The 26,332-nt window shown below is 42.6% G+C and overlaps 1 protein-coding gene and 1 non-coding gene across 6 annotated transcripts in view; both read right to left on the reverse strand.

Annotated features, from left to right (window-relative positions):
- PBX1 (PBX homeobox 1) overlaps positions 1-26,332 on the reverse strand; it is a 293,843-nt gene that overhangs the window by 204,488 nt on the left and 63,023 nt on the right. For 2 of the 5 annotated variants that reach the window (XM_007989707.3, XM_007989711.3), the window contains one exon: positions 21,939-22,106. The exons of the other annotated variants lie outside the window; for them this stretch is intronic. In XM_007989707.3, the coding sequence (XP_007987898.1) occupies positions 21,939-22,106 (168 nt within the window). The remainder of the gene's footprint in view (positions 1-21,938; positions 22,107-26,332) is intronic. 5 annotated transcript variants of the gene reach the window in all.
- LOC119619812 (U6 spliceosomal RNA) lies at positions 8,391-8,497 on the reverse strand. Its single transcript, XR_005236266.1, has one exon. It is a non-coding gene; the product is annotated as a U6 spliceosomal RNA (small nuclear RNA).

Here is a 26,332-nt window from a genome sequence, read left to right on the forward strand (position 1 = left end):
GAAAAATAAGTTACCCAAGCCAAATGGGCTACACTTACTATAAGAATATCCTATAGCTTGATAACTTTAAAGTATAGTTTAAAAGTTTCCTTCCTCCACTGTTAATCGGAAGCACTGAAATCACACCCCTAATAAGCCCCCCTTTGCCTTTCTTTGGGCACACTCAAGTTCACCTCCTATCATCAGCCTCCCCAGGTCCCCGGGGATTTCACAACCCCAGTGCATAACACAAAAGCTGGGGTGCTTTGAGAAAATACAGATGCTCAGCACCAGCCCCCAGATGTTCCGATTTCATCATTCCAGGGTAGATCCCAGGCACTGGTAATATTTTTTTAAAGTTCCCCAGGTGATTTTAATGTTCAGCCAGGGTTGAAAACCACTCTGTACCAAATATACTTGTTATTGAAAGGTTTATGCATAACATTAAAAAAAATTTTATGACGATTTTTATTGCCGTAACAACTTGGCAGAAGGGTTAGGCCTGCTCACCTAAAAAGGAGAGCTCATCAGGCTTCTCAAAAGATCATATCTGGGAGGGGCCCCGGGGGGTCAACTAAGTCACCAGGAATTCATGGAGGAGACTGAGAGAAGGAAGTGACTTTCCCTGATAACAAAACAACTTCCCGGCAGGGCTGGATTCCTTCCTGGAAAGCCTGGAGTCCTTAGGATTTTCCTCCTTTGGCTATAGTGGTGGCTCTGGGGTCTGGACTGCTGTGCTCTTCTCTCTGCTCTTCTTCCCTCTTTTCTTATCCTCCCTAGTGGTTCCTCCTCCAACGGCCCCTGTTCAACCTTCAGTGCTAACTGCTATCAGTTTGATGAGTTCTATTTGGTGTCTTGAGCTTTGAAAGGGAAGGTGCCATGAAAATCTTAATAAACAAATAAATAATTCATACTAGGCACTGGTCTATTCTCTACACCACTGGGTTTCAAAGATTTCTTCAAAGCACCCTTTCCCATAAACCCGAGGAAATAAAAGCCATGAAACAAGGGTGCAGGGGTTGAAGTTGGGGTGGGACCCCCAAGCCTGTAGGGCTGCCCCCCTTACTACCAGGAAGACTGTCCTGGGACACCTCCATAGTCTTCCCAGGACCATGTCCTGCAGAACGGACCGAATGCCACTGCACTAAAGGTATGAGTGCACAGTGTGTGTTTGTGGTGGGCAGTCCTAAAGGATGTAACTGCATTCCACCACACATCCTGACCCCTAAAAAGGATTTGCTGTAAAACAAACACGCCTCTGTGAAAAACTGCATGTAATGAAATTGGGTTGTGAGAAAAATAAAGAGACATGGCAGTGGTTGGACCTGTTTACTCAATCCTGTAATGGATTTAAGAGCACATAACTATCAAAAAAAAAAAAAAAATCTCTCTCCTCCCAATGAGCAGGGACATATCTCTAACAAATGTGCACAGGTATGTGTGACTTTCTACCTGTTACCTCTGCTGAAGACTTAGTGTCCCCAAGTCTTTTTTCCATTCAGAAACAAGGAATAATGGAGGGCAATTAGAAGTAAGAGGTCAATTTGACCACGTCTCCCCCTCGGAAGCATCCACAGGTCTTTGGCAGCCAGGACAGAGGTTGCCTCTTCTAGGTAGTCAGCCTACAAGGGAAGCTCTAAAAAACACCCTCTGGTTGATTCCATAATGTATGTGGCTGTCAATGACGAGCTTTCCTACTGTTGATCAAACTAGTTATGCAGCAACCACTACTGATTCAGTACCTACATTTGCCAAAAACATCAGATTGATTATTTTAAATGGTTTTCATAACATAGATGAGGTGAGGATTAAAATGGGATTTTTTTGCTTGTTTCTTTGTTCCTTTAACCCGCACGCTGCTCCTGAATCAATTTCCCCTTCATTCTTCTGCTCCAAAGAAACTCTGGCTTGCTGAGAAGACTAGGTCTGGATATCCAAAATGCCATCAAGAAAAGGAGGCACAGAGAGAAAAATAAAATCCCTTCAGATTCGCATCTTGTGTTACGCATAAAAGCACTTTTGTTTGGCCCTTATAATTTTTCCCCAGGGCAGTTGCCATAATCCCCACTTATAGATGAGATAACTAAGACAGAAAGATGAGGTGACTTGCCCACAGTCACGCAGCCTGGGTCTCATGGGGCTTGGATCCAAGTCTTCCACTTCTCAGTGCAGTTCTTTACCTATCACACAAGTCCTCCCTCAAAATTCAAAGTGCCCATTGTTAACCTGGACTGAAGAAAGCAAAAGAATCAGGACAGTCATATCGCCTTAGTGTTGTCATTTCTCCCCAGTATAATCTCATGACCATTTCCAGTTTCCCTGGGGACAAATTTGCACATTAATCGGGAGTGAGGTATATATCTGTGTGTACATGTTGGCAAGAATAATGGGCCCTAAGCTATTTTCAAAGGTCCCCTTACTTTGTCCCCAATATTTCCATCCCAAGTCCTCCTGCCATGGTTTTTCTCCCACCTCTCTTGTTTCAAGTTCTTTTTGATCACCCCCCACTATACTCTTTAGCCCAAGCCCCCCTTCTCCTCTGCCTTAAAATCAAACAGCCATGGAGTTTGTTCAGATTCCCTATTCATCAAGGAAATGAATTCCATATGCATAATTCATTTCTTTTGTGAACTTTTTTCCCCTTCAGGGAGTTAATGCTCCCCAGTGCATTGGGAACAGAGACAGTGACAGAAGGACCAGAGAGCAAGGGGGCAAAAATGCTTTTCCCCATGTAAATGGGACAGATAGGGGCCAAAAGGTCTGGTCTCTGCTGGCGGACACCTTGAGCTCCACAATTCTATCTCACCAAAAGAAGCGGGGGAATCCTGTACTGGTTATTAGGGCACAATAGGCTTCACCCTTAAGGGTGAGAAGCCCAGGGAGCCCAGAAGCCTTTTGAGGCTGGAGGCCTTATTTCCAAACCCAGTGGATGACTCATGGGTAGAAAGAAATCGATAGAGTCTTCCCACTCCTTTATGTCTCTGCTCATATTAAAAACCCAAAACTGAACAAAGAGATATACACCGTGCCCAATGCACCATGTTTAACAGCTGTTGCATTTGGAGAAAAAGCAGTCCCTAGTCCAAAGTCAGATTTGAAAAACGGCTTTATTAAGAGAAAGATTTACTGTATATGAACTCCAAGACTAGAAACTGGAGGAGGAGCAGCTGAGAGAGACAGATCTGCCAGACGGAGAGCCCAACTGATTCCACTGGCTGATGTTACCTCTTGGCAAGATACACTGACCCACACAACATCCTGGACGTTGAAGCCTTTGGTTATTAACTCTTTAATAACAGTCTGGAGTCCCCAAAGTTCAGAACTGATTTAATAAATGGCACAAGACACATTAAGGCCAAGATATACCTTTTATCCTAAAACAGTCTATTTCAGGAAATTCATGTTACTTGGCATCTTATTTAAATATTTTTTAATCCATCCTTCTTTTCTGTTTTTAACTTCCAACTTTATCTCCATTTAGGAAAAAAAAAAACCAAAAGCTGATAAACATTTTAGATTTAGGAATTGTTTTGCCTGATTTGCCCAAGACCACCTCTTAGCTCAGGGTCTGCATTTTGTAAATGAAGGGTGGCTGGCAGGCTCTCTTAGAGGAACTATCTAGGGTCCTAAGATGAGCAGAATTTGGTACACACCTCCTAATATAGACTGCTCCAAAGATGCCGTTTAATACGTAAAAATAAAGTTTCATTTGCTGTTTACTTTTCTCTGTATGGTTGGATACAGACTAGATAGGTAATGTACTAGTAGGAAACAAAAGTGGATCCGCCAATAAATTCCAAAAAACAGAAATTTTACTGTGATTCCTGTAGAATTAACTCGTAAAGACAAGTAAAATCCCCCAAGGCTTCCATCCAATGTATGAAACGAAAACCAGAAAGCAGCTTGCCAGCCTTTTTTAACAATCCATTAGAAGCATGATGCCAAAAGTAAGCACTCCATGTAGAAACTAGGGATGTCATCAACATTGAGGAGATTAGAGAAAGGGCTTGGCTGCTGGCCTCAGAGAGCTTATAATCTATTTACAAAAGAAAGAATTGTGAAGGGAATGCCAAAGTTAAAGTTAAACTGAACCCAAAGAATATATAAGCAATAAATATATAAGTGAGTCAAGCTGCTCCCAGTGGTTATCAGGGATTCCCAGCTATATCCGACATAAGAGTCTTCAGAGCACAGTGATTTTGTGCAAGGTCTTTGGAGTGGGGTAGACATGGGTTTAAACCCCAACCATGCCACTTACTGGTTACATAATTTTGGAAAGAATTTAGCCTCTCAAACTTCATCTGTAAAATATATGTGATAATTTTGCTTCTTCATCGGCTATTTGTAAGAATCTAATTAGATGAATACATATACAATAACTCAGTGGTATGCCCAGCATGTCATAAGTATCCAAAAGGTTGTAACTTAAAAAATAAACAAATAAAGCCAAGGTATTAGCTCACGTAGCACTGGAAACAAACAGTGCTGCAGACTGACATGGTAACAGATAGCTTGCTTTGGCACATGGTGGGAGGTCACATTCTGGAACTTAAAAATGTTGCCCTATTTGCAGTATGCCACATATCTGGTTCTTGTGTGGACTGGCTAGAAAGTGAGCCAAAGAGAATTAAGAAAACCAATCCCTTCACCAAAAACCAAGTTTTCCCATCTTCTTCTAGAATATATACCCCGAACCTTGCCCTTTCTTTTTACCAGGTGGAGCCTCCATTCTATCTTCCACCATGACACCACATCAGCATTGCTGTCTTTCCTGTACTAAATCTGGACAGTAAATGGCATCACCCTGTCACGGGGGTACGGAGAGCGTCTGCAACGCCCCATTTAACTGCTCTGTGCTCCTATCTTCGGGCTTCATTAGCATATTTCAGCAGGGCCTTGATGGATGAAGATGGATGGGGCAACATCATCCTTGGTGAAATCACTGTTTCATCAAGGTTAAACCAGCCTCAAGCTTCGCCACCTCCCTTTGTTTGGCTAGGTTTCTAATAACAAAATTAACGGCAGAATTAATGCCCAGGAGGCTCCCAGTGAAATATACTGATGCCCTCAGAATGAAGCTTTATCCTGGACCTCCCAGTTTATAATCCATCAATCAGTTGCTTCTATACTCTATCTTAAAATAAAATATCACCTCCATCACAGCAGACGCCAGCTTCTCTATCCTTTCATCTGAAACAACTGGGCTGGGTAAAAGAATAAAAGGTGGCTCGTTACCTTAGAATGATCATAGTGACACCAGTCCAAGCAGACCGCAGAGACTACGTATGTCCAGTTTCCAGAACTAGACTGTGAGCTCCTTGAAGGCAGATAGTTTTTGTTCTATTTCCTTTTAATATCTCATTTTCTATTTTTCTGTGAGGCAAAAGGAGCACATGTTCACTAAGTCCTGGATGATATTAAAGGAACTGTATTCACCATGAGAAAAAAACACCTAATCAAATAAATAAATTCATACTGAACACTTACCATCTACCAGAGATTTCACGGGGCCAGGTTACAGTACTAGGTCTTAGGTCTCAGGACCTTAGGAACTACCCTGACAAGTTTCAACAGGATTCCTGAAGGATGTGGTCTCCTAATCAACCACTGAGATATACTTGGATGCTTCTCCATATGAAAATGGAGAGATGCCCTGAATGTCCTGGTCTGAGACCAAAAGGAGAAATCATGTTGGTAAGAGTGGTCAAATAGCTGGGGCCATACCTAGGTTCTATTTTTAGTTCCATTTCCTATTAATAGTCACATCCCCTTGGCAAGACACTTCTACTTGCTGGGACTCAGTCTCTACCAATTAGAGTAAGCCTGAACTTGGTTCTGCCAGTTCTGAAACAGGGTCACAACAAACTCTGCAGGTGTACCTTCTTAGAGCTGGTGTTGGAAATGTGGAAATGCACAGAGTCCCCTGAAAAATAGGCTCGGTGGAAATAAACAGTACTACAGATGGGGCTTATCCTATGAAAACAGAACACTGCTAACCTGGACAATCACATAATTCATTTTAACAAAATGATGGAGAAAGAAAAAACAAAACACAGCAAAAGAGCCACCAAAAAGCAGTGCATATCATATATTAATCAAGACACTTTACCTCACTGAACCTCAACTTTCCAGGGGTACTACTGAGGATGAAAAGCTTAAAATTTATCAAGTGTTCTAACTTCCTTAAAGGAAGAGTGTTAGTTGAATACCAAAAGTCACCCTGAGCATGCAAAACCCAACCCAATTTGTGATATCTGGCATGGGAAGGATGCAAATCCAGATGTTCACGCCATTTGGAGGGAGTCGATACAATAAAATCCTTTCTCGCAGTGTTCTCTGACTTAGAATAAAATCTGGAATTCTTAAAATTCAAAGGAAGAGTAAGCACTGGAAAAAAGACACGTTAGCCTTGAAGTTATCCCTCAGGCCTGCTACCCTTGTGTCTTCTTCATTAAGTGCCTCCGCAGTAAATAGCTGAGGGAAGGCAACTGAGTCAGGCTACACCTGAAGCTACACCATAAGCTGCCTCTGGTGGCAACCGAGGCCTCTGCCCAGAGTCACAGAGAGGAAACCCCATGGAACTAGGGCACAGGAAGATGAGTCATTTCGGCCCTAGCCAATGGGAAGGGCAGCTGAGAAAGCATGTCGAGGCAGGAAAATGGCCCGGTTGCTTTTCTGGTCCAGATTAAGTCACTGGATGGCCTCCAGGTCTGAGCTAGTTCCCTAGGTACCATAGTGGGAATTGGTGGGCCCCTAATAACAGAGAGATGGATGAATGGACCCCGCTCCCATTTCTCTTCTTCTCTCCCCTTCTCTTCTCTCTCCTTCCTCTCTGCCCCCAGTGGCCAAGGACAACACTAAAATCAGTATCACAAGTCTGCTGTGGCACATGGCCATGGAATGTGACCGTCAGAGGCAGCTCAGAGAGGACACAACTGGAAGAACAGGTGGTGTGGAATTTTAGAATCACTGCCTTAAGCATTCTGCTCAAAGTCCCAGAATGGGTGCTCTGATGGGAGCTTTTCGAAAGATGGTCCCTCCCTGCGCAGAGAATAAGAAATGGGTGAGGATGATAGTATCCTGGAGAAGCTGTAACTTTGACAGCTCAAAGGGTCTTAAGCAACCAAGTCCTCCTTTGACAGAGAGGTCAAGCTATTAACATCTGTTTGCCCAGAATACTGCGATTGTGTTTGCTTTAAGACACAAGGAACCGACTGGGTGCAATGGCTCATGCCTCTAATCCTAGCACTTTGGGAGGCCGAGGCAGGTGGACTGCCCGAGCTCAAGGGTTAGAGACCAGCCTGGGCAACATGGTGAAACCCCATCTCTACTAAAATACAAAAAATTCAGCCGGGCATGGTGGCAGGCATCTGTAATCCCAGTTACTCAGAAGGCTGAGGCATGAGAGTTGCTTGACCCCGGGAGGCAGAGGTTGCAGTGAGCTGAGATCGTGCCACTGCACTCCAGCCTGGACGACAGAGCAAAACTGTGTCTCAAAAAAACACACCAAAAAATGAGGAACCACTGAAAATAACTATAAACCGTCCTTTGTGCTAGTGTCATCACATCGTTTCCCCGTATGTATGTTGCACAAGGAGCAATCTGCCAAGTGGAGCACTTAAACAGTAGTCCAGATGAGTAATTCCAAACCCCTGACCTACCTTGTTCTGAGAAATAGGTCAATGTTATCATCATTCTAGCTGGGGAAACTGAGGAATAAGAGCTCTTAGCAGGACCTGGATGAGAAGCCAGTCTAGAACCCAAGGCCTTCCCCATTTGGATTCCTTAGCTACTCTGTATACTAGCAGACATACAAATGTAAACAGAGCAGAAAAGATGCAAGGGCCCTCTTCCAACCCTACTGACCCACCTAGCACATCCAGGCCTCCAGGAGCCAGGCTGTGATCTGTTTGGGGAATATTCACTGATGTCACAATTTTGAAGTCTAAAATTCAGGTCTTGTCAATACCTGGAACCCTCGGACTCCTTGGTGGCTTTCTACCTACTCTGGCTTTGGCAGGGGCTTCATCTATACCATCAGGCCACAGTATTTTTTTTTTTTAATATAGAACACAGCTGGGTATGGTGCCTTACACCTGTAATCCCAACATTTTGAGAGGCTAAGGTAGGAGGATCACTTGAGCCCAAGAATTTGAGACCAGCCTAGGCAACATAGTAAGACCCCATCTCTACAAAAAAAAAAAAAAAAAAAGAAACAAATTAGCTGGGCATGGTGGTGCATGCCTATAGTTCCCGCTAATAGGGAGGCTGAGGTGGGAGGACTGCTTAAGCCCAGGAAGTCAAGGCTGCAGAGAGCCACGGTCATGCCACTGCACTCCAGCCTGAGTGACAGAGCAAGACCCTGTCTCAATAAATAAATAAATACATACATACATAAATAAATACATAAATAAATAAAGGAACACTTCACCACTTTGCATGTCATCCTTGCCTAGATGCCATACCAATCTTCTCTGTATCATTGCAACTTTAGTGTATGTGCTGCCAAAATGAGCACAGGCCATAGGATTTGGATCTCATCTTGGAACTAATGGTCTCTAGGGTTCCAAACAAATCATCCCACTGCTCTGTACTACTGTCTCATCATCTTAAAGATGGGAGCAAACCATCCTAACTGATTCCGTATGGATTAAGAAACCATTAAAATCAATTAATACCATCCAGGCACCCAGCATCAAAAGGAGAGAGATCTCTCATCTTTTCCAACCTCAACAGAGGGAAATAAAGGCTCTTCATTTAGGAGGCTAAGACGGAGGACAAAAACCAAGACACTGAAGTTTGGAATAAACAGGGTAGCTACAATACTCACCTTCTTTTCCCAACTTCCTACTCTTTAATCATGGAGAGGAGGTGAACAGCAACAATTACGTTACACTTGCTGCATGCCAAATGGAACTAGCGCCTCTTTTAACCTTCCAGCCCACTCTGTAAAGCAGATATTGCTATCCCTTACAGACAAGAGCAGTAAGGTTCAGATGAACAAGCAGCTTGCATAAAGCCACATTGCTGGTAGGTAGAAGAGATAAGGATTGAACTAAGGCCTTCTGATGCCAAGCCTGTACTCTGGCTACTATTCAACTCCTGTAGAGAAAAAACGGGCAGGCAGTACCTACTCATCCCAGGAGGGGTAGGGGGAATCTGCACACTCCCTTTTTCTTGCTGCCAAATAATATCTTCCTTAAGCATTCCGTTCCAAATGCTTCCAATGTTCCATGCGCACAACTGCCAAGCACAGTAGAGGCCGGCACTCTGACTCTGGGGGCCTCTGCCAAGCAAGCCCCTTTTAGAATCTGTAGTGAGCAGGTGACCTCATTGAAGAGTGTCATGTGTGAGGGTGACGGTCAGAGCTGGGAGAAAGGGCAAACCAGCAGGGATCGCCTGCCTTTATCACTCCTGAATGCTTTGTTTCCCGGGCCTCAAAGAACAATCAGTAGTCACGCTCTGCTCCACTTGTCGTTTTCACCCATAGTGTGAGTGTGTGTGAGTGTACGTGTGTGTCTTTATCAGAAAACTGGCAGCTTTATATTCACACATGCAGAGTAAAGGCTTGGGCTCAGTAGAGGCAGCACCCAGAGGGGTCTAGCACTTTTCAAAGATTCCTCTTCCGGCTTACGAGTCAACATGCCAGTGCACAGTATCTTCAAAGGGGAAACTGAGGAATGCTATGTAAGAATCCCTGCTCAGCCCTAGGCAGCTTGGAAACGAATCACTTTAAAACATACACTTGTGTATTTTTCCACCCTGGTTCATGTTTTCCTACCTCTCACTATGGCTAGGGCGGAGAGCAACCCATAGAAGCCATCTGTATTTTCCAGCAGACCAAACAGGAAGAGGCGCAGAAATCTGCGCAAGTGACCACGCTGCCGCTGTTGCTAGGCAGCACGATTATGTCCATTCTCCGCTGCTTGGCAACCAGCCTTTCCCATCACATATACACACAGTCACAGCAGCAATATGAGTGCCCTTAACTGTTGCCTTACAGCTTTCAAAGAAAAGGGCTGAATTTCAAAGGAACTTATAAACATTAATAGACCCCCTCAATATTCCACTTATACTGAGATGGCCCCCAGAGCACGATGGCTCTATTTAATCAGAAATTATCCTTTTGGTGATACTTGAGTTTGTACCTGATGGTTGCACAAATCTTCTCGTGAATGCAGTGACAGGCCAGAGAGATGAGTAAAGAGCTTGAGTCAGCAAGCTTGAACTTTTGGAGAAGAAAGCCTGTTCTATCTGCCCCCATACCTCTAAAGAATCCACTGGTGAAATAATCTGCTCCCCAGGATCCGCCATCTAGGGAACTATGACAGAATAAGGGCCAAATACCTTGAACGGTGACGTTCCTTTCTGTGGTCCCCAACCAAATGTCAGTGGAACTTGGCAGGCCTCTCCTCACTGAGGGCAAACCTGTCCTACAGTCATCCTAACCTCATTGGTCACAATCTGTCACTCCTCAGCAGCAGGGCCAAAGTCATCAACCTATCGTGCAAATCAAATAGCTGCCTACTGAATAACAGGACTCCCTCACCCTACCTCTTGCCTTTGGTCGATAAAAAACAGATGCCCAAAATCCCACAGGAAGTTAGCATCCTAGGAGGCAGCTGAACTCAGGAGCTCCTGGTTTATAATCAACAGCCTCAGCCACCGTCCAACCAGCCCCTCTGCTTTCATGTGAGACCCACATAAGAATCATGTTAATCCATTTTTTCTTTCAGTTTTACTTTGGTCCAACTTTTTAATATGTTAACTTTTCAAATGACCCTTTTAGGCGGCACTATATAGAGTTCAGCTCTGCCTATCAGGGAAAGCAGTTCGTTAATACTAGCGAGGGCATATGCATTTTCTTCTAGATCTCTCTGTAGGACTTTAGAAAAGTCTCCAAGTATCATTCCGATTATAGTCTGAATTCAGTGAGATCATCCAAAGTGATAACCTCATGGTATTTCATTTTCTTCTCAGCCCCAGCTGGAGAATTTTTCCCCTCATTAAAATTAACGAGGTCAGTTTCCCAAGCTCAAGATACTGAGCACTCCTGTTGGTGGAGTTTTGTTTCTTAAACTGAGCCACATTTCTGTAAGTGTAAAGTTATACTAAGCGCCATTTACTTTATTGCTGTGTAATAAGAAACCAAAATGGAAGTCCTAAGCTATCCTCCTACCATATCCTACACTTCAGCGGCCACATGCAAACACACACAAACCACACGTCCCCAACTCAACCCACGGTCTCTCCCCATTCTGGCCATGAAAGAAACCCCACCACAGTTTAGAATCAGCAGCTTGGTGGAAAATATAAAAACACTCAGGCCTTCTAAGTGGCTAAGGGCTCCAGTGTTACAGCCAATTTGAGAAGAAAGTTGCAGTCTCCCTGGGCATTTGTCAAAGCCATGAGGAGAAGACGAGAAAATTTCTATCTCCTTCTCAAGCTCTTCTAACTGCAGCCAGCAACAAGGTGACTAGGTATCCAAAGTTCAGTGTGACCTTAGTACTCATAAAACTCCCCAACCAAAAATCAAGAGGAAATACTATGTCAGCAAGTAGAAACTGTGCTTCACATTCCAACTCTGGTGAAAAGGGAAAAAGAGAAAAGGATAAAAATTAAAAGCCGATTTCATAAATGAGGTGGAAAGGCACTCTACAAGGCAACTAAAAACATACACTTCCCACATGGAACAAACAAGCTGGGCTCATGCACCTTGTTCCAAGCTGAAACAAGATGCTTTCAAGATGGTCATGTAGAAATGAAAACAGCCTTTTCAGACTCACACTTTCGGTCATCCTTTCAACATCCTTCTCCTTGGTTAACCCAAGAAACTGTGTTCCTCCCCCCTTCCATCTCTGTAGACCTGAGTTTCAATATAAATAAAATCTAACTGTAACTGAGATCAAAAGGAGAAAAAAAAAAGAGAGAGAGAGAGAGAGAAAGATGCTGGGGGCTAGAACTAAAGCCTGGGAGGGGGTGCCCACTGACTCGAGGCCACCAGATTTGTCAAGGCCCATTTACCCAGACCAGGCAGGGACTGGGGAGCTTGCAACGCCCATTGTTGGCTGATCAAAGTTCAATCAGAAAGTAAAGGAGGAACTCAGCCAGCCTCATGTGATCCAGCACAGGAAGCCAAGTCTAAAGAAAATGAGCGGTGCTTGTGAATAAGGTACACCAAGACATCTTTACTGAGCTTGCCACACAGAGAGAGAGAGAACAAGCCAGAGAGAAGGGAGTCTATTCGAAGCTGCATCCTAACGAACCTTAATAAGTTAATGCAGAAATCCTCCCAAAGAGTCTGGCTATAGGAGACACCGGTCTCTATGGAATCAAAATCTGTTATGTTGCAATATAATAGATGTAAATTAAAACAGAAAATCTATCATGCCTCTAATGTACCCTGATAGCTGAGTGTGTGGATCCGTCCGAGGAGAGGCACAGGAGGAAGGGTGATATATGGCGAGGCTGGATGGAGGGTGAAAAGCGTGGCGAGACGAGCGGGAGAATGGCGCAGCCCGCGCGCGCCTCAGACCCAAGGGCAAGAGACGAATAAATGTTGATTAGTGTTGATTTTGTCCGACAAACGCCTGTCGAGTGACAGTTGGGCTAAGCTGCACTGAAAGAGAACCATTAATCTTGGTCTGGTTTAAGTAGAGTATATTAATTTGTGTCATTTTTACTAAGTCGCACTGAGAAAGGCCTCTTACTGCTTTGCATTTGACTGCTTTGGTGGTTTAGCCTGGTTCCCCTCCCTCCTCCCTCATCCCCCACTTTTTAAAACAGATACCATGGTGGCAGCGGTGGCAGCAGCAAATTCAAATGACACAGCAGGGGAGCAGGGGACTGAGAGCTCCTCTCTTGGATTAAGAAAATAAACTCCCAGGGTGTTGGCATAGCAACAGCATTTCAGATGAACTGCTATATATTCAGTGATTAATAAATTAACATTTTTTACAGTTCCTCCTTTTCTCCCCACCCCCACCCTCACAATAAACCCCTTCCCCCACACACACACTTCAACCTTCTCTAAGCTGTATCGCTTGCCTCTTAACGGAATAAGAAGGCACAGAATATTCACAGCCTTAGAGTTAATTCCTGCCCACAGTTGCCATCTCTACAGGCTGGTGACATGGCCCCTTGTCACCAATGAGGCTAAGAATAGGCTCCAAGATCAATGGGCAGATCTACATAGAACCATGTGCACGTGGTTGGTGGAACCTGGCACTCTCCAAGATTCTGATAGCAGCAGGCCCCACCCTCAGAATTTGGGGTCTTTCCAGGTCCTGATAGGCTAGGAAACAACTGAGAGTTATCATTTCTCCCAAAGAATTTATTTCTCTACAACAAAAACCCCAAACCATGACCGAGAGAGTCCTGACCTTGCCCAATTATGCTGGCTAAAAAGAAAGTTTGTGTCTATCAGAGGGTGTTGGTGTATTAATAGGAAGCTGACACTTCCTTTCTGAGCTTACAGTCCTCCACCAGACAGTTCAACTAATTTGGGCAATTCATATTCCAGAAATGAAACCCAACGAGCATTGTGGGAGGAACGAACGAAGACATTGATTTTAAACACTGCCATAGTAGTCAGGTCCAGTCAGTTTCAACAGTGCCCCAAGCTGAAAAAGCACTCTCTTTTCAAAGCTTTCATGAAATAATATATGCTTTAGGAGATAAGGACCAGGGAAGTAGTAAGTTTTGTTTTCCATAGCTCTTACCTGTATCAGTGTTTTATTGTAACCATCCTCTTAGTCCTAGATAAGTGTCAGCTGGTGTGGGGCCAGGCAGGGCACTGCAGGAGGTCAACAGCACTAATCTCGACCTTTCGAAACTCACCTGGCCATATCCCTCAAGAAGCCTCTGGCCAAATCTCCCAGAAACCCCATGCTCACAGGCTTCCGGACAGGGAATATTCAGTGAGCAATGCCGGAGCCACCTCCAAACAAGAAGAAGGAAAAGCCTGACTCTGTGCAGGTGCAGAAGACAAAGCTGGCACTGAAAACTGACCATTACAGGTGGTAGGGAGCTGGTTCACAGGGAAGAAACTGCTCATCCACGGCTGTGCCACAGCAGAGCTGGGAGCTCCTTCCTCAACTGAATGGAAGATTAAATTACAAAACCTTTTAGGTAGCTCGAGGCCACTGCTGGAGAGCGAATAAAATAAATAATAACAATAATAACAAATATACTATGAGGCTTAACATGCACCAGGCACTATTTTAATTGCTTTCTGTGTATTAACTCCAAGGCAGTTACCTATGAAGTAGATACTGCTGTTATCCTTCCTATTACATACATTAGGAAACTGAAGCAAAGAAAGGTTAAATAATGTGTCCAAAACAACTAGGAACTGGGATTCAAACCCTCGCAGTCAGAGTGTAGAGTCCATGCTCTTAACCACTACATTATACTTTTCCATTTATAATACATGAAATCTGCAGGGAAAGGCTAGGTAATTCAGTATTCATGATGACATATACCATTCAAATTCTACCAGATCCAAGAAATAGTCCATACTGAGACCCCAAATAATAACAAAATAGACTGGGCAGTGAAAATACTAGTAATAGAAAATGACGCAACTATTAATAGTCTAAAGAGAGAGAGAGGCCACGTGCTGTGGCTCATGCCTGTAATCTCAGTACTTTGGGAGGCTGAGGTGGGCAGATCACCTGAGGTCAGGAGTTTGAGACCAGCCTGGCCAACATGGCGAAACCCCATCTCTACTAAAAATACAAATATTAGCCGGGCACGGTGATGCACACCTGTAATCTCAGCTACTCGGGAGGCTGAGGCAGGAGAATTGCTTGAACCCAGGAGGCAGAGACTGCAGTGAGCCAAGATCATGCCACTATACTCCAGCTTGGGTGACAGAACAAGAGTCCATATCAAAAAAAAAAAGAGAGAGAGAGAGAGAGAGAGAGAGAGAGAGAGATGGTTGTGAAGAAAATAAGTCAGTAACACCATCCATTCGAGGATATTCTACATTGAGGATGTTATAGTGGACTTACCAGGCAAATTGGTTTTGAGTCCCACCTATGCCATTGAGTAACTGTATGACCTTAAGCAAACTGATACCCATTCTAGGTTTTCTTATCTATAAAACAAGATTGGGGATTTCTAAAGTCTCTTCTAGGTCTTAACTCTATATGAACTCTAGGGTCTAGGCACCATAAAATCCATTTCCCACTTTTTAGATGACTTCCAAAGTCACCTAAATTATATCCTTTTGAGCCTCCATGTTTACTGCTCAACCACTATCAAAGTTGTGGAGAGCACCAATGAGTTCATGGTTATAATATCCTCTAGACCATAAATACCACGTGTCCAATGTGTCTGTACCACTGCTTCTTCCTAGTATATTAATCATTATAAAAGCCTAGTTATAAGTGTGCTGGGGAGGTTGATATAAAGCCACCAATTGAGAAAAAAACTCAAACACATAGTTTGCACAGTGTTGAATCCATAGTGGGCATTCTGCATGTTCTACACTAAGAGTACATCTATAATTCCTGAAATCATTCATGGACTATGAAACTATATACTCAAGGTCATTGATGTTGGCTTTTCATCCTACTCCTGTGTCCAGCAGGAGAAAGGCTGTGCTGTGACCCTAAGGACAGGTGCGCCAGCTCTTGCTTCTCTAAACTCAGAGCCCGACTTCCCCCTCACCCTCCCCTGAAATCAAAATATCTGCAACTTTAATTCCTTGGGAAAATGGGCAGCACGACAAGAAGAAACTGCATAATAAAGATGAAGGGGGCGAGGGTAGCAGGGGCACTAAATGATACTTCCCTGCTTTGTAACTTCAACTCCAGTGCAGCCATGTCAACGAGGTGCTGTGAGGGCTATTAATGCCTAGGCTGCGGCAAGGTCCTGTGGTTTCAGGGCAGAAGGGTATTAGGTCAGCCACAAGTAATCATGGTGATAACAATAACAATATTAGTATTTGTCCAGAGACGGGGTGGTGTGAAGGGAATCACATTAAATTCAAAAGGACTCAGATAAAATGATGCTAAGGGTCAGACTAAATCTAACAACAGCCTGTGATTTGTGGCTTATGCCACTGCTCTAATTTGTCTCTCTACGGCTGATGGTCCATGAAGGTGAGGGGTGTTATTGAGTGCTGCCCAGGCTCTGCTTGTGGAACAAGCAAGTCACAACGCTGCTTGCCCAGTTCCTGACTGCGCTACAGCCAACCTGCTCTTCTAAAATCATGTTTCTTATATGAAAAAAGTCAAATATGGCCCAAATCTGTTCCAATTCCTTAATTTGTATTAGTTTCCTTCATGTGCCCCAAGAGCTGATTTACCTTACTGATTTCATATGCACATTAATTGCTGTACTCTTGTTTGTTTAAAGTGTATCTGGATGCATCTGTCTACAAAAATAATATGTCTTGTTTATATATTATCTATTGTAGATTGTAAACAGTAATGGCAGGGACTGTCTTTTTTCTATCACACTTGTAAATACGCCCGGAGGCTAAGCAGAAATGAGCTTCTCCAATAACTAAAATAAATAATGAATTAAGTAAGTGGACTTGTCACTCTCCATGTGGATTATTTATGCTTTGTACCTTACACCTCAGTAAAAGGGTCAATGCAGAGTAAGAGTTTTTACTTTCCTCTTTTACTTAACTTTTTGCCCCTCCTCAGCTCCCATGCTTTTATTACTTGAATCTGAGAGCCATGTTTTCTGACTTCTCTCTGTTGCTTACATCCAAAGAAATTTGTTTGTTCAGAAAGCACTGTGAACACTGTAGAAAAAAAAAACAAAGAAAAAAAAAATCCCCTCTCACTAGGTTTATGAAACTATTTGTTTTGTTTTAACCAGAACTTTCATCTAGCACCTAAACCAGATGGTGGCTTTTAAAAGGTATCTTACACTGCAAAGCCAAACAAAAACAAAAACCACACAGTAATTAGTGAGATAATAATTATGTGCACTAACCTGCAAGAAAAAGAAGGAGCAACTCTGTGTATCAGTAAGGTTAATATATTACTCCTTCTCCCATTCTCCTACTCCACACTCTCAACTTCTGCCAGGTCTTCCTGATCCACTCTGCCAGTGATATCATGCTACCTGGAAAGCTGCTGGAGCTGATGAAGCTAGCTTTACAGTAAGGTGAGTCTTGCTGACTCTCAGGCTTGTGTGTGATGATGCTAAATGCTCGTCATCCTTACTTTACTATGAACTGTGAAGGGAATGATTAAGCACATTATCAAGGCAAAGATCCAAAGATTGCACAAGACAGTCATTGCCAAGTACCTGGTAGGGGCAATGCAACTCAGAGGAAAGAGTATGGGCTTTGAAATCAGAGACCTGAATTTAGTCACTCAGTCACAGAAGGTTCTATTTTATTTAATCTCTCTAGGGCTCATTTTCCACCTCTGTCAAGTGGGACTAATAATCTCTTTCAGGGTTATACTATGTACTTTATACAGATTATCTCATCTTATCTGTTTGGTAGGAACCTAGTGCATGTTAGCTTTCTCTTTTACCAAGTATTTGGGTAACAGAAGAATGATACCGCATGTAATATTACAGACTGATAGATGTACTGATAGCAAATCACGAGCTGCTATACAGGCAGCCTAAATATGAAAACACAATACCCACTAGTCAAATATACGATCACCACACCACCCCGACAAGTTGGAAAGACCAAGTGCAGATCTAAAACAGAGCATCATCAGTCTCCTAAAATCCCATGTTACCCATCCATGTAAAACTTCCCACTCAGACTTTGGAAGCATAGAAAAGAAAAATATGTTCAGGGTTCTTTTTCACGTCATCCAAGAACAAATTATGCAATCTCTCTGTCTAGGCCCATGCCAAAAGACTCGCGGATCTGAATGATTTTGCCCAGTAAAAACCACGTCAGCCATGTACTGTCCCACGAACATCACCCCATTGGTCACAAGCACTAGCTTTTCTAATGACTTTGCAAAATAATATTAGGAAAAAGTTTATATTATTTTGGGGTTATTTTATTCACCTTTCTGAAAAAATGCTTTTATTGATAGCATTTCTCATATCATCTGTGATTTTTGGCATACTCATTCACACTGTCTTTCAAAAGAGAAACAGTCAAAATATTGCCCATAAAAAATATATAAATATATGTAGTCGTATATACAAGCATCCCAAATGTGGTTAAGAGAACAGATTACAGAAACTCCTACCTTTTATCAAAGAATTGGCAAGCCAACCTTCTTGTTGGAAAAAGAATTAAGAAATTTGGAGGTACAGCCTCCCCACCTATCCACATTTGCCAAATGAGGTCTCCACTATGGCTACAGCCACATTTTACAGAAATGTTGCAGTGGCTTGAAAGGAAATTCGCTTGACAGTAAAACCTTTCAAATAATTTCTGTTTTAAAAAAACTAACAAACTGTAGCAAAGGTGAAGCTCAACTGAAGGTTGGGAGCTGTGGGTTTTCATCCCATCTGCACCAATAAAGGATGAGTGATCTTAGCAAGACACATGCCCCTTTGGGTCTCAGTTTCCCTAGGAATGTAATCAGTGCACCGGACTCAGTTCTGTGACTCCCATTTAAGACTAATATTCCATGAGTCACGGAGAAGGAAGGTCTGCTGGGTCTTAAAGACACACAGAGAGGACTGAAAAATGCACATGGTAACCTGTCAAAACCGAGCTTGTGGGGGAATTCCAAAGAGAACATTGACATGCAGAGGACGAGCTGCCCTCACCTTTTCATCTTGCCACAGTATTTACTATGTATCCAACCACTCACAAAGCTCCATATTTAACTCAAAATGCTCTAACAATAACTTTTTTTTTTCAATTTTAGATCTTCTTCCCATTCTTTGGAACAGGTCCACGGAGACACGACCAATGATTAATGTAGAGACAGACATAGCAGTCTAATAAACACAGCCTCGGGCAAAAAAAGAGAAAACAGTGCCACAGATGACCAGGGTAAGGGCCACAGCACTGGCCCCAGCTGAGTGTCTGAGGTCAGTCCAAACAAGCACTGACTTAAAGAATCGTGTGTGAGATGTCATTCTGCTCTACCCTAAGAAACGATGGAACTGTTGCCATGGCAACAAAGGTACTTGAGAGGGACATGAGCAAAGGGAGACTTAAAAAGAAAAAGACAATATGTGGCCTAAACAAAAATATGTGACGGTGTAAGGGGTGCTGTAAAGCCTTTATTGCCACTTGTTAAGGAAGACCTGTATAGCTCACTCGTGAGTAATAAGGCGGTCAACCCAAACTAAGGCACTAAAAATTTTATAGCACCCCACATATCATATATATCTAGATAGATAGAGAAAGAGAGAGATACATATATAAAGGACCTCCACAGATACACTCACAAACAACGCAAGCAAATGTTGCTACTGATCTCGGAAATGCTGTCTTCTAATAGAGTCGCTCCATTTACCAATATCCTTAATTTATCGGCTATCAAATGCCACATCCCATCAATTCAGTTCTTAAAAGGTTCAGAAAGCTCAGCTGCAATGAGAAGGAACTGTGATGGTTTCATGGGGAGTGCAGACTAGCCAGGTGCATAAAGCCAGGATTCCCTGTTCTGGTGGTGACACCACAGCTAATTTATTATTTCACAGTTGGATTAAATGCTCCCTACTGCCATCAAGGATTGTCAAGGTGACTGTTTGGACTCGGAGAAAGAGACCATTGCAACCCAGAGCAGGAGACAGGGGACTGTCATGTTGCATGTTCTATATCCCCTACCTTACTCAAAAAATATACTTCCAAAGTATCCGTTGTAAACTGATTTGTAGTCTCATTAGATGACTACAGGACTAGAAAACTTAGCGATTTAAAGCAAACCTGCAGTAAAGCCTTTCAGAGTAAAATTGTTTTAACATTTTTGTAAAGTAAATAATGACATTTTAAATTCTCCCCCAAAGTTTGTTTCTTATAGTTCTTCTCCAAGTGAAGTCAAAAAAACCCAAGGGATTTCACTGAGCACTGTGCTAGGAATAGATGTCCCCAAAAAGCAATTAATGTACTTTTCTCAGTTACCTGAATCTAAAACAGGTACAGAAAGATCCATTCTTGGGGTTCATGCTCTATTCACTATAATTTCCAGTTGCTAGTTTCAAATATATGGTCAGAGCATAGAACCAGCTTGGGTAAACTCAGGGGCCTGATCTTGCTCTTTTCTAACACAGTGATGTGTGAGAAAAATTAGATTATCTGGATAAAGTTCTCCAAGCCTGCTGGAGAAAAAAAATACAAAAGAAATGCAATGTATTGGCATTATTATTTCTATTGAGCCATTTCTGAAGCACAGTCATGAATGCTTGCCTGGCTTTTAAAGAGAGAAATGCTTGTCCTCCAACAAAAGGCCATCGTCCATTCCTTCCAGAGCTAAGAAAATGTGAACAGCCTAGTCTAGCTTCCCCAAAACATCTCCATCATACTGGCTTCCTATCTTTTGAGGCTTCCTTCAAGAGAAATATTACTTCCTTTCACTGATATTCTCACTTTCCTGTTCCTGATGCTGTGGGTCCATTCTCAAATGCCACCACCTCTGACTCTAACATGCCAAAGTGAGCTCACCAAAACAGGAGGCACCTCTTGCTGGACTGAACATGCATAGGCTTCAGGTGACACAATGATTACGCCAAGCAATTGCCGGCCACACATCTGTACCAACACACTCAAAAATCAATAGGGTATTTCTAATAATGGAAGTTCAATGGCTTCCATTTTGTGAAGTGTTAAATGTGCCAAGGGACTGAGTTAAAGCTTTGGCTATGAAAGGGGACTGTAAGTTATGCTTCCTTTAAAAAAAAATTTGCAAATGGTTCATTTTTCCTTAAGGAAAAAAAGGAGTTTCAATTAGGTGAGTGGAAGGACAAATGCTCCAAGTGCATTTTGCTGAAGTTCTAAGTGCTTCTGAAACCCCTCCTGTCAAGGCATTAGTAATACAAGATTTAAGATGCCCAATTAATTTTTTCCAGCCACCAGCCAAAAGTAGATGCAGGAGGAGGTTAAAAGCTAAGTGTTTAATTAATATTAAATTTATAAGATTCTCTATCACTGAAAGCATTGTAAAATTGAAAAAGCAGTTAATTTTACGGTTGCTGTGTATTCCTCTGCTTTGATCTTTGATCTATGATATAAAATCACCAACTGTAAAGATTCCCCAGCTTTATTATACCTGTTAAATGGTGAGAAGGAAGAAAGAGAGGGGGAACCTGCAGACACGATGGGGAGCGGGGAATGAGGCCCTGAAAGTGGTCATTAACGTTGATGAGAAAATCTAAACATGAGAGATTCAGGAAATAGCTTTTGACTAAGCCACATACATAGACGAGGCATTGTCATCTTGCCCATTCTCTACACTCTAGTTTTCTAGAGTTTTAAGATGGGAAAATAGCAGTTGTCTATCTCTGGCTTAAGACAAAATAGTAAAGCAGAAAAGATTTAGGTTGGATTATAGAAGAATCTGAGTTTTATAGAACTGATTATAGAACTGAGTTTCCAAAACGTAAACTCTTCATTGGAATAGATCACAGCATTGCCTTTCCTACAGCCAGAAATGCTTAAATTAGATAAGTATGTGTGTGTCTTGAACAGTCCATACACTGATTCCTTCTTCCAAAGGCTCCACTTACCCACCCACTAGTAGAGACCAGGCCGGGCAAAGAAACGCTCAGCCCTGGGCAATGGGACCTCTTTAATCCATGGCATTTTCAAAAGCCTGTACTGATAAAGGGCAATGGAATAGGAACCAGAGGTAACAGGGAGGAAAACCTACTTCTGAAAATGTTATCCTGAGAGGTTTTCCCAAGATTTCCAAATACCACATTTCTGCCATCAAGACAGATGTGTGGTTCCCCTCAATGGCAGCCCATGTCATGAATCCTTAAAGAGAAAAGGGGGAAGGCATGGTATATACATCTCAAATAAACTGGCCATTCAGCCTGCAAAGATATCAAACACTCACCTTTGCCTTCTCCCCACCCAAATTTGGGGTGGTGGTGTGTGGGCTGGGGGGTAACGGGGTTCCCGGAGGTAGAAGCAGAGGAGAGTACTTTGTGCCGAACACAACTTTGTATCCTAGTCACCAAAAAGAACAATGAGGGGCACTTCCGACTCCTGGCCTCCTTCAATTCTGTCACAAATCCAGAAACAAAGACCTATTATGCAGAACAGATTTTATAGAAAGGCAGAAGGAGGGTGGGGGAATGGGATAATTCATGTAAGGTGTTTTTTTCTTTTTTTTTTTTTTTAAATCCCATCAGGGATCTCATTATAATTTCATTATTAGCAGAAAAACCAAATAAGTGGCAAGAGAAAGAATCACCACTTAATATTAACACACACACTCACATACACAAAGATGAAAGATCTCATGAGCTTCAAAGAAGCTGCTAATTTTCCAACTTCAAACGACTCAGTGAGAAAGACACTGATAATGAATGTGCTTTTTCCACTGGCTTGCTTATAAACTTCTCCCCTTTCTGTCTCCTTCCCAAAAATTACTTCTCATTTTTAACTGGAAACAAACATCAGACATAATAACAGAATCCTGGGTTCATACATAATCTTCCTTCAGGGCTTCCTTTTTCTCTCTTTCCGTGTACAATAAAAATGTAAGGGGAAAGACAGAAGAACCTCCTCAATGGTAACAGGGCATACTGCCTTAGGAAGAGCAGCCAAGAAAAAAATACAAACGTACCTCATTGCCAATAACCTACACTATTTCAAGAGCAGATGACTAATTCATAAAACACTAACTTTCTTTGTCTCTGTAACTGTCTTTATCCATCAAGAAGCTGCAAACTTGGGGCATTTTCACACTGAATATATGTTTCTAAAAGCTTTACCTGGTGGTGAAGTGTGATACTGCAAGCCTATCTCTTTTTGGCATTTTAATCCTAAACAAAAAGTAAAACCAAGTTTCTAGAATTCAGGCTCCCATAAGCTAGTGCCACCTATGCACTGCAGTGCCCATGTTTCTGCATGGTGTAACGTGTTCTTCACGAAAACTGTTCAATTCTGACTAAAGGAGATTTTTCTTCCCTATAGAAATATGTTCTAAAATGTACAATAAGTCACTGGAAGGATAGATAACACTTTAAGAAAGTCTTCATAAACCTATTTTCTAGAATTAAAGTAGTTGTCAAAGTGAAAATTAGTTGCTATATTTTATAAGCAGTTTTGATAACAACAGGCTAGACAGAAGCTCCCAACCTCTGTGAATGTATAGTCTCTTTTTTAATGTTGAAACATTGCAAGTACCACTATAAGAGAGTTATTCTATTTTTAGCGTCTACAGATGGAGGAATGATACACATGAATAAAGAAACCTATAGGAACAAAAAAAAAAATGCTTGTTTAAGTGAATGTGCATTTCATTAACCACAATAGCGATTCATACATTCAAAGAATTTTAGTAGGTATATTTATCTGCCTGCGTGTCCAGGACATTATTCTGTTCACAGACAATGCTTGCTATGTGCATGAATTTACCAAGCCTTTTTAACAACTTCAAGGCTCCCTCAGGGTCCGAGGCGCACAAATTGAGAATCACCATGTTAGAGGAAGAAAGATACCAGCTGAAGGAATGTATGCCTCTAACCAATTCTTTCATTGAGAGAAACTGACATCCAAACAGCTGAATGATTTTACACATACCACTCCTTGTTTTACTCCTACCAATACTGTCGAAATGTTGATAGACACAATACAGATCATTTCTGAGCTTACATGGTCTTGATTGTTGGTTTATAACACAATAAAACTTCTTTTTGGCACAAGAACCTATCTTCTCTGTGTACATCTCCCATTACAAATTACAAGGATACTGTGAAGAATAACATAATCAAAATAACATTTCTAACCAAGATATAGGAGTATGATCAATGGCAACAGTAGCAACTGCTTAAGAAACATCAGTAAATAATTCTTCAGATACAGTTAGCCTTGTGGTTTTAGGACAGTGGAATGATGATAAGACAGCAATGCTACCCGTAAGAAAGACTGACCCTCACGTAAGTGTACACACAGGCATTCACAGCCCCAGTACACACCTCCTCCTTCTATCTCCCTGTCTGATTTCCACTCATCCATTCTCAGCTCCTGTTTGTCTGAGGCCACATGCAACTGTATTTGTCAAGCCCCCTTTTAACAACTTGTTGTCACAGTCCATTACCAAATTGCATATAGTTATATATTCCACTAATTAGGCTTCTAAAATATCATTAACATGTCTCTTGATCATTAGCATAACGTATGAGGCGACGTCGTTAGGCACAACTCGAGTTTGTTAACGTGGTAATGAAAGGCACAAGGAGGCAGGCTCTGCAGGAACCAAGAAGCACAGAGAGGTGGGGAATATCCAAGCACCAAGATGCTAAGCCACGAAGGCACAGACAGAGACACACAGAGACAAGGGCAAGCACAGAGACGAGATTCAAGGCACAAGGAAAAGGCAGAGGAACACAGTCAAAGGAGTGCATCAGTAAGCACGACTTTGGAAGCGAGACGGCTGCTTGGGCGTAAAAAGGTAAAATCTAAGGCACCACTCCCACCTGTGCGGGAATTAGACCCTGAAAAAGCTCTAAGCAGAAGAAGTTTTAGAAATTTCCTAGACAAGAAAAAAATAAAATTCAGAAATATCCTTCTTTCCTGCCACCTAACAGATGGTACCCACGGGTGTGCCCATCTCCCCCATTCCCACGCCACCCCCCTCTCCAGCAGTGGCTACAGAAGACTGCGGACAATTACCTGAGGGCGACATTTTTCCATTCCATCTCAGACCCTTTATTAACATGCTGGTAGATATCTCTATCTATCTATGTACACTGCATTAGTCATGATCCTCTTGTGTGTAACGAGGCAGGGCTTACCTCCAGAGATTATAGACATGCTATGTCTGGAGAAGAGAGAAGGAAGGAAAGCACACAAAAAAGTTGGCAACTGGCCAGGCGCGGTGGCTCATGCCTGTAATCCCAGCACTTTGGGAGGCCGAGGCGGGTGGATAACGAGGTCAGGAGTTCAAGACCAGTCTGGCCAACATGGCAAAACTTCATCTCTACTAAAAATACAAAAATTAGCCACGTGTAGTGGCACGCACCTGTAGTCCCAGCTACTTGGGAGGCTGAGGCAGGAGAATTGCTTGAACCTGGGAGGCAGAGGTTGCAGTGAGCCAAGTGCATTCCAGCCTGGGCAAAAGAGCAAGACTCTGTCTCAAAAAAAAAAAAAAAAAAAAAGGAAAAAAAAAAAGATGGCAACTGTGCGTATGTATAGCAAGCATGTATCAGTATGTGTGTGAGCAAACACCAGCAAAGTGGTTGTGGGTTGTGATTTCAAACAGCCAGTTAAGCCTGCATTTCATATTTCATAGAAATGTTTCTAAATATATCTATGAGGACTCACAGGACAAGATAATAAAGCGCTTGGCTCAGGAAAGTGGCCAAGTATATGATGGGTAGAGAATTCAAAGAAGTTGGGGGAGATGAGTTCACAGCATGTGCACATCAAGTGCTTAATTCATCCTGAACAAGGAAGCACTCAGCCCAAGTGAGCTATACCTTGGTCACAGGCTGAGGACATAGGGAGCAAGCAGCCTCAGAAACAATCAGGAGAACCTCACTCATCTAGTCATTACAACAGAAAAAGATCAGTCAAGAACTTTGGAGTCCAAAACTCCTGCCAGTCTTTCGGCACAGAGATTTCATTCCAGGCTAACCTCGATGGATTTGACATTTCACACAGATCCACTGGAAGCATCCTAGGCACTCACAACAGTGCGGCCCAGAGAGAAATGTGGTTTCCTTGGAACAGCTTCACCCAAGACAACACTGGGAACAGAGGCCTGGCAACCCGCTGTTTTACACCAGCTCCTTCCAACAAGACGCCTTCTCCTACCTAGTGATCACCTCCAGCCTAGCCTTGCCTCCTGGGCCCACACGGAAAGAAGAGTATACTCAGCATTTACGAGGATTAAAGCCAATGTCAGTGCGGAAGAGAGGCTGGGTAAACTTAGATGGTGCCTAAATGGAAGTATTTCCTATACCCTCTAAGTCACCTGACACCTGACTTGACAGGTCCAAGGCTATGCAACCAGGGTTCACTTACAGGAAGGAAGAATCAAAGTTGCTTGGTTTTAGAGAACATATTGAGTGTGAAAGATGGGAGCTTTTCCTCTAGTCCTAACTTCTCATTCTTTAGGAAGATGGAAGTCAAATGGTAGAAAAAAAAAATCTACCCAAATGCCTATTCGATGGGCAGACTCAGGAATCATCCTCTGTGCACTCTGAACTCTCACATTATGGAACCACAGAAACCTTTCTGTTCAGGTATGTCCCTTGATCCTTTTCTCAAAGGAGTTGT

This window comes from Chlorocebus sabaeus, chromosome 25, assembly GCF_047675955.1.
Source record: "Chlorocebus sabaeus isolate Y175 chromosome 25, mChlSab1.0.hap1, whole genome shotgun sequence".
Classification (NCBI taxonomy): Eukaryota; Metazoa; Chordata; class Mammalia; order Primates; family Cercopithecidae; genus Chlorocebus; species Chlorocebus sabaeus.